Source organism: Antedon mediterranea, chromosome 1 (genome assembly GCF_964355755.1).
Source record: "Antedon mediterranea chromosome 1, ecAntMedi1.1, whole genome shotgun sequence".
Classification (NCBI taxonomy): domain Eukaryota; kingdom Metazoa; phylum Echinodermata; class Crinoidea; order Comatulida; family Antedonidae; genus Antedon; species Antedon mediterranea.
Genome location: NC_092670.1, coordinates 37,951,121 through 37,961,166, shown reverse-complemented (window position 1 = coordinate 37,961,166; position 10,046 = coordinate 37,951,121). Strand labels below are relative to the sequence as shown.

General features: G+C 36.5%; 1 protein-coding gene across 1 annotated transcript; it reads left to right on the top strand.

Moving 5' to 3' along the window:
• The first annotated feature begins 22 nt into the window (after window positions 1-22).
• LOC140063581 (uncharacterized) lies at window positions 23-3,687 on the top strand. Its single transcript, XM_072109969.1, has 5 exons — window positions 23-199; window positions 724-1,037; window positions 1,531-1,666; window positions 1,971-2,900; window positions 3,013-3,687. The coding sequence occupies exons 1-5, from the start codon at window positions 139-141 to the stop codon at window positions 3,261-3,263; spliced, it is 1,692 nt and encodes a 563-aa protein (XP_071966070.1). The 5' UTR covers window positions 23-138; the 3' UTR covers window positions 3,264-3,687.
• The last annotated feature ends 6,359 nt before the right edge of the window (window positions 3,688-10,046 follow it).

Sequence of the window (10,046 nt, the reverse complement as noted above, 5' to 3'; positions counted from 1 at the left end):
ATTGATTGAACAATTACCGTTTTTTTAATGAATGCGGCATTGTTCACAATTCATTCGTCGTAAGATCATGTTTCACACTATGATCTAGAGATGCTCTGAGTTGTAGCGTTGTTATTTCTAATAGTGTAAATTTAAAAAATGATGATTAGGCCTACTTTGTTGGTAATCGTTCTCATGTTTTTAAGAGTTGAAGCTACAGGTGAGAATTTTTTTTAAATAATTTCATGTTAATGATACTTCTGGGTTTAGTAGTAAACTAGGCATATTATTAAGTAACATACCTGGACACTTGAAAGTTGTCGTCGTAACACCAAGAATGTGTGATAAGAAAGGCATAACTAAAAATTGAATCAAACCGTATAGAAGAAATACTTAATATTCGAAAACAAATTGTACGATTTAAATTAAGGCAATCTAACAACAGGACACTGAGCTCGCCTTGATAGGAACTCGTAACAGTCGTTTGATGTCTGGCCGCGATAAATACCAACAGACTGTACTATTTTTCTGATTTTAGCTATTTTTTAATTTAAAAAAAGCAATCGTTGAATGTAAAATATTTATGATAATCGTATCCATACTTTAGATACAATGTCAAGCGTAGTTATAAAGGAAGTTTGGCGTTGTCCATATAAGGAATGGAATTGTATTTTATACAATGCTACTGTAGGCTACATCGTTGTCCTCTAATGCATTCAAACACAAAATGATATTTTACTGTAGAGTCTTGCAATGAGCCACTTGGTATAGAGGATGGAAGAATTCCACCCGAACAATTTTCAGCATCAAGTATATACAATACGATGTATTACCCTCATTATGGACATCTGAATTCCTTGAGGGGTGTAAATGGAAACGGAGCCTGGGGTCCCAATGCTGCCGCAGTAGGCCAGTGGATTCAAGCTGACTTAGGTAGCGTTCATACAGTCACTGGGGTCATCACTCAGGGGAGCAACTACCTTTCAGAATGGGTAACGCTCTACGAAGTTCTATACGGTGACGACGGGAACAACTTCAAAAAAGCAATTGACAATGACGTATGTATAAAACGACCATAATCATTCAATACTACTAAAAACAAACGATTATTTGAAAAATCCATAAAGGCCTCATAAAAATGAACGAACAAGTTTTAACTAAAGTATTAAAATAATACCTCCTTGCAAACCCGAATTTTTATTGATGTCTAGCAACTATTTATATTCTTGACTGTCATTTGACCTCCCGTTACGCTTTAAAAAATTGGCATAAAGCTCTGTCTACACTATCAAACTAGTTTGACAAAAAAAGTGGGATATGGCCAAATATGGTAGTGATGACATCATCATGTCCACCATATATGGGTGCATCCCATGTTTTTGTCACATAATGTTTGGTAGTGTAGACAGAGCTAAAGACGACCTGGGCGAAGTTTGCGGCTTCACTTTCTGCGGGTTAAATCAATTTTTTAAACGATTTTTTCAGTTTCACCTTATATTTTATATACTTTTACAAAGAATTGCGTAAAATAATTGTATAAACGTATTATAGTTTACAGGAAATTTCAATAAAAATTCCCATGTGACCAATATGTTGGATGAAGCTGTAACCGCAAGATTAATCCGTATTCGAGTGCTCGGGTGGTCTGGTTGGCCAAGTTTAAGATTTGAACTCCTCGGTTGCTCAGGTAAACAAGAAAGTTATATATTTTCTTTAGGCGTTCAAAGGTCCGTCAGTGACTCTACAAGGCTGACGTCATTATTGTACGCGCTCGCAGCATGGCCTCTGACGTGTGACGTTCGAATTGGTTTTAAACAACTGGAAAGACAGTGATTTACAAACCAATCAACAAATTGCATGTTCTCATTTACATTACTGTACATCACATAACTAATGAGAAAGTCATTTTTCCAACGTTTAGTGGAACCAGTGAAGATTTAACTCTTCCCAAGTGGAAATCTGAAAATTTAAAAATGTTTTCTGCTTTTCAGCGATGGAACCAACCACAGCGGAACAAACAACTATACCAAAGACTACAGAGCTACAGACAACCATGGAACCAACCACAGCGGAACCAACAACTACACCAATGACTACGAAGCAGCAGACAACCATGGAACTAACGACAAAAACCATACCTACGACTACAGAGCTACAGACAACCATGGAACCAACCACAGCGGAACAAACAACTACACCAATGACTACGAAGCAGCAGACAACCATGGAACTAACGACAACAACCATACCTACGACTACAGAGCTACATACAACCATGGAACCAACCACAACAGAACAAACAACTGCACCAATGACTACGGAGGAGTATACAACCATGGAACTAACGACAACAACCATACCTACGACGACAGAGCTACAGACAACCATGGAACCAACCACAGCAGAACCAACAACTACACCAATGACTACAGAACTACAGACAACAATGGAATCAACCACAGCGGAACAAACAACTGCACCAATTACTACGAAGCAGCAGACAACCATGGAACTAACGACAACCATACAAACGGCTACAGAGCTACAGACAACTATCGAACCAACCACAGCGGAACAAACAACTATACCAATGACAACGAAGCAGCAGACAACCACAGAACTAACAACAACCATACCTACGACGACAGAGCTACAGACAACCATGGAACCAACCACAGCAGAACCAACAACTACACCAATGACTACGAAGCAGCAGACAACCATGGAACTAACGACAACAACCATACCTACGACTATAGAGCTACAGACAACCATGGAACCAACCACAACAGAACAAACAACCACACCAATGACTACGAAGCAGCAGACAACCATGGAACTAACGACAACAACCATACCTACGACTACAGAGCTACAGACAACCATGGAACCAACCACAACAGAACAAACAACCACACAAGGTATAGGTGGATATTTGGGGGTTTGGTTACACTTGTGTTGAACTAGGCTTACTTTTATTGGGAAATGTACTACACAATTTGTTTTAATACCATTGAAATATTTTCCCCACAGATAATCGATTTCGACGGGGCCTTTTGAGGTTCACAGAATCTCGCACGTCTGATCACCACAACGTGCTACAGGTCATGTACACACATTCTGCGATTACTTGTTCGACTCAATGCATGTTGAAAAGTGCGTGTGTATCAGTAATGTTTAATGCTAAAAGATGCTACTTACTTTCCATCTTGGACGGTGATTCTGAAGATGACATCAATACATTCACTAACGCGATTAGTTACATTGTGGCAGTGTGGACTTAAAACAAGAAACATATAAACAACGTACAATCAGTAGTAAGAGTACGACGCATGCAGCTGTATGTAAATTTGTATCGTCGTACCATGCAAGGAACATTCCAAGCGACTAAACTCGTCAATGCCTAGAGAATGCCTATCAAGGTATATCAGTAGTAGGGGTTATATATAACCTACTGATATACCTGGGCTTATAAATAGTATAGCGTATACATAGAGGCTATAGGTTTGTCAAGACATGTAAGTTGTAGAGCGTTGTAAACGCTTCAGAGTTTATAGTACAATGAATACTTTTTAAATTAAATAATAATTAATGATGTCATCAATCTATTGAGAGTATCAATAAATAATTAGACATTTCTAAGGTTATTATTTTATTAATAAAAGCATCCGTAATACAATGCAATGCAGTACATGTACAATACACCATATAATAAATAAAACTAATATTTGTTGAAAATGTTTATAGTTTACACAAATCTAGTTTGCTGTATCTTCAGTACTACAATATGTGTACAGTATCATAGGAAAATTGTGTAATACAGCATCTCATTTGTATCACATGTGATGCCAGTATGTAACGTTAGATTAAGGGTTAGGTTATGGTATGATATTAGGAGATACATGTAATACATCTGTGATGTTGTATTACTAATAATATGAGTAGAGAATTCTAGATGCATTACCGAGAATCGGCAGAAACAATTACTGCAGTAAAAAATGTGTAAAGTTTTTGATTAAAGGAAAGGAAACACATATTTGTTAAGAAAATGACATTTAAAACTATAATGAATGCACAAATCACGATCGAATTAAAACTATTACTGCAGTAAAAAATGTGTACAGTTGTTGATACTGTACAGTAATTGTTGTTCGTATTAATGTTTTGTGTACATGGTTATGGTGTGAAATATTGTCTTAAAATTATACAAATCAGTTCCGTGGCACAGTGTATTCAAACAATATTAAACAACATTACAAATTAATAATCAATATAATTCCATTGATTGATGGAGTATCGTTTCTATAAGAAAGGAAGTGTAATCCAGTAAACATACTTCTAAACGACAGAAAGTGAGTATGTTAACAGGTATTCGACTGGTCGCTTGCATTGGCGTAACGCAAAGGCCTGACGACTCAGGCTTAGGAACCCCAATCTTTTTCGACATATTTTAATTCCTGTTTTTCCTCTGGACACTGCTCAGGGAGACCCATAAGATCCAGGGCCCCTTAGCCAGTGAGCGCTCATGCCTTTACACCACTGGTCGCTAGGAAGCTCCTCCGCAAATCATATTTAAACAGAGGAAATTAATTTATTAAGTTGCAATGAGAGAAATACACTCTTTACATCGCCTGCAATGTTACGAATGGCCGAAGATAAATACAATCGTTAAACCTACAGTTCAAAAGTCATCTGGAGAAATAAAATACGAGTAGGACCTAACTAAAAACATATACACACAAAATACATACACAAATCAATAAATACAATGATCATATCAAATTAATATTTAGAATAATACAAATGTTTTTATACACAATATTATGCATAGTTATATATATGTTTATTGAAGGCAGCTTTAGGGTAATGTTTTTGCAGCATGATGATTGGATAACATTAACCAATCTCATCTTCAACCAATCTTTTAGCCTATCGGATAAGTTGGCTGCAGAAACGTATTAGTAACATATTGATATCTTTTAATTTCACCAACATGCCTTAGCCAGTGATATATATATATACATATAGTACAAATATCCTTTAACTGGTTAAAAATGGTTACAATATCGTTATTTTGGGATCGAAACGTAGGCATACTAACTGTTTATAACTCTGAGGAATAGTTACTTCTTGCGATATCGTTTAAAAAGCTACTACGTCATTATATGAACTTATATATCACATTTTCTATCAGTTACAAAGAACTGTCTGAAAGTTCTTCTCTGCTTCCAGCTTTGCGTTTACCGGAAGCAGACGGTGGAACAAGTTGCGCAATACTAGGGTCAATATAGCTATAGGGACGCGACTGACGCGTACCACCAGCAGCTATTTGGTTTGCACGGCGTTTGTACCTCCGCACTGGTTCGAATTCTACCGCAACTGGTGGAGCCTCATCATACAATTGAGAATTGTATTTCTGCATGTGATACATCTCGTGGTCAGAATGTCTGTGTATCCGCTTTGGTGGAATGTAAAATTGCGGATCATTATCGGTTCGTGTGCGGCACAGCTCGGAGTACCGACGGTCAGATTCACTCCGTGCTAAGCCATGCTTTGTCTGTATATAACCGCCGCGCGAACCTAAAACATTTGGTACAATCTCTAGATTCCCACATCCTGCAACAGATGCTGGTCGCGCCACTAAATCTTGAGGTTCATAATAGGCAAAATCGTTATCTACATCAACTGCTAGCCAGGGTAGATTACAAGGTATCGTTTGGCAAGCACGATCGACGACCGTGGCTGAGGTCGACGCTTGAGCAGTGCTAGACTCGTTCAAATCTAAATATGCTCCGGCAGGTTTCCTGAATGGACCAGTAAGAATCTCCATCGATCCTGTATACGGTACAGTAGTCTGCATATTTTCTTTGCGTCGTTTTGATTGTGTGAGAAAGACTAAACACATGGTGGCTATGATCACAACGAAAAATATTGTAACCATTCCAACAACAAGACCCCAGAAAATTGTAGGATAAAGTTCAAATAATGATAGACCTCCTCCATCTTCGTCAATTCCATCTAATATATCGTTGTAATCTTCCTGATATGTAGTAATGTACTGTATATCATGCGTTATAAAGTCTTCACTTGTAACTTGAACCATTGGTGTCGGCCTAACTAACTGGGTTTCTCCCGAATTCGCCCCAACGTTGGGCTCTGGTATACCCTTTTTAGCATCTGTGGTAATCTCTATTGTCGGTAAAAATGTTGGATCTGATACAGCTATAGGCTTAGGTATTGTTAATGCACATACATTAGTTGTATTGTCGTTGAATTTTTCTCTACATTTTATTTCAAGCTCAAAATCAGCAGCCGTCATCGTCCATTCGTAACTAGCATGTAGTTCTCCATTTTTACCATTTTGTTGTGAAACTTTCTTAGATTTCTCATGGTGTTTGGGCCTAATCACACGAAGTCTCGATCCATTGAGCACCGGTCCAATTGTAACGCAATTAAACTGAATTATTTCACCTATGACCGGTTTTTCAGGTTGAAAATCACACGTAATAGTACAGCTGATGTGTTGAATGTATAGAAGACACATGTAAGAAAGCATAACTTCCCGCTTTAATCCCATTTTAATACACTTCATTAAAATCTCTAGGTCAAACTTAATTCTTGAATGGAAATCGAAAAGTGCTAACAGATTGTCACTCCGCAAGTTTATCTTAATCAAAACCTCAAGTTCGGATAATGTGCTAATTACTCCTGCACATGTTTTAAGTCCAACTTCAGCAAAATTGTACAGCGGCGTATTTACCACATCCAAAACTAAGCAATATGATTTAATTGATTGTTCAACAATGTTATTCAGTAGATTGGTCCAACTTCAATGTTATTCAGCACATAGGTCCAACTTTAATGTTGTTGAACAGATTCTCAGCAGAAGTTTTCAATACAGATCAGTCCAAACTTAAGCAGTAATTCCACGTAATAATCAAAATATTATACAACAATTTGATCCAACTTCAGCAGAGTTTACATTTACAGACCAATCCAAACTTCAGCAGAGTTTACCAATACAGGTCAATCCAAACTTCAGCAGAGTTTACCAATACCGGTCAATCCAAACTTCAGCAGAGTTTACCGATACAGATCAATTCAGCAGAGTTTACCAATACAGATCAATCCAAACTTCAGCAGAGTTTACCAATACAGATCAATCCAACCTTCAGCAGAGTTTACCAATACAGATCAATCCAACCTTCAGCAGTAACTACTCCATCTATCTACTAATGTTTTAACAGTAGGCCTAGTCGTGTTGGATAATTATTCAATCCACACTTCTTGTTCCTTATTCACTACCAGCCAACCTTCTGTTATTTATATATACATGGACCGTATATATTTTATATTAACGCACATCCTTTAATAGATACCGCCATATCCTGCGTTATCAACCAATACATGCCACATACAATATCGCGTCAGATCCTGGAGCGAATATAAACTTATTCCAACACAAACGTCGAATTATTTTTAGTACACAACAATCTTGGTTTATACAAATACTATAATAAACCTCGCAAAGACTACGCCTTTTTATGTATCCATATTTTCTACGAGACAGGAGGACAAAATCGTCAAAACAAAAGTGTAGTTGTTTGGTGAGTTCACCAGACACGTGTACGAATGGAAGTTCCTGTATTTAATTTGCATAATGTACAGTTAAGACTTGTATAAAGCGCCACCTTATGGTATTATTAAACGACACCATATTCGTTGCAATGTTGAAATACTTTGATGTACTGTAGTAATCATTTAAAACGGTTAAATTGTACACCAACATGTTGCCACCACTACTAGTTGATTGCTTCCTGTTTCCGTCTTGGTGGATACAGTAGCCTATACACAGACGCACCGTACTGTTTATAGGCCTACATTTATCTTTCCTTGAAACAAACCGGTGAATGTAATCGTTAAGAAAATGTTTCCAATATTCCTTATTCTAATACAGAAGCATGCAGACTTGGTTTACCTAGGCCTACATTAATGCAGTTAAAAAATTAAAGAGGCTATCGCACAATTGGAGAGCGCCCAAAAATCAACAAGCTAACAAAGTATGTTGCATTCAACCAATAAAGGCCAATTTTGTCGCGCGTTTTACCTTGGACTTTTGTTGACTTTTTGATTGTGTCGTACGGATGATGGGGATGATAGTAGCCTACATTCTTAAAGATATATTGTCACCTTAAAAAAATTTTTACAAATTTTTTTTTAATGCCATTTTAATGTTACATAATAGTTATTCACTTTGACCAAAAACTGGATCGGAAAAAATGGATTTACCTGAGAGAAAAAAAATGTAATTTAAAGCAAAAAACACTTAAATTGTCTATCAGCAGACAATGGTTTTTGGGTAACATTAAACGTTTCTTTTGCGTTTTTATAAGAAGTGAATTAATACTGCAACATGGCCTATTTAAAGTCTGATTTTATTAATTGTTCATGTTTTTGGAGGACAATACATCTTTAAAATTAATATGTTGTTTACTTACATATATTTTACTTTTATTCTCGAATTACATGACGCTAAAATGAATCATAATTTACATTTATTTATTGACGGCGTGTAATCCAGTTTGGTGTAAAAGTAAAAATAATGGATTTATCATTTTCATATGGAAAATTCAGTGCCAATATCGTTACCGAATATAAAAACATAATTTAGAAATCATGGATATTCAACAACGACACGAAAAAACAACCGGTCAATGTTGGCGTATAAAAGTCATCAAATTTTCAACGCGCGCGCCTACATCGAACACGCGCGCCTACATCGAGCGCGCGCTAGAAGTGACTCTTTAGTCTTCGAGTAAAAACACGACCTCGATATTTTCATTTTATACGGACTCTAAAACATCAATTACAGTGGAGAAAGGAAGTGACTGATCATTATGAACACGTTTTATTATTTTCTCAGCATTGTTTAGGTTTTTGGTAATGACAAGATTAAACTTGACTCGTCCTCGTGCGGGTATGGACAAGTCCAAACTTGACCAACTTACCGTATTTGTCTAAACTTGTCAACAAACAAAATAAGCAATATAAAACACAAGACTATCGTTATCGATATTACTGGAAAAAATGATTAATTTCAGATAAATTAAAAATATACCATGTTTTGGCTGAAACGAAACAACATTATTATAATTATGAGAACACAACTACCCTAATAACAATAATAATTATATTTTCAAACCGTATTCTAAATAATCATGTGTTATATAAAAGGCGATATATGTTAGTAGGTAATTGCTATAAAACAGACCTACAATAGCAAACACACCACAACTAAAAAATCTTATAAAATTAAAAATTGATCCTCTACTGCTTGATTATTGCACAATACTACTATTAATCCGTGAATACGATCAATACACGTTGTGACGCATTCCGTAACTTGGTGAAAAACGTCAAGGAATTTGGAGGGGAAAACATTGAACACGTGGGTGACAATGACTTTCATTCTCTCAAGTGTAAACAGAAACATTAAAATATCGTCAATTAACAGCAACCGTAGGTTTACAATTACAGTTTGGTTCAATGGTTTGAATCACAAGTTCCAAACAGGCGCATTCAAAAATGCAATTCTATATCTAAATATACATGCGCTCGGCTCTCGGGTGCAATTCTATACCACAGCAGTAATATAAAAAAACAAATACAAATATTGGGTCACTTGGGTGTAAATTGAAAGTTTCTTTAAAACAATTTCAAGCTTTGAAACTTTTACTCAAAAAGGTAAGAGTGAGCTTACTCTTCCATGATCAAAACAACAAATGACGTAAAGAAATCAATACAATAACTACCAGACTAAACGTCAGTATTACAATATTTGAGCACGTAGCCTGTAAATTGTCAACGATACAAGTACGTGAACGGTAAAGGTACGCGAACGATACAAATACGCGAACGGTAACAGTTCGCGAACGGTAAAAGTACGCTAACTGTAAAAGAACGCAAACGGTAAAAGTACGCGAACGGTAAAAGAACGCAAACGGTAAAAGTACGCGAACGGTAAAAGAACGCGAACGGTAAAAGAACGCAAACGTTAAAAGTACGCT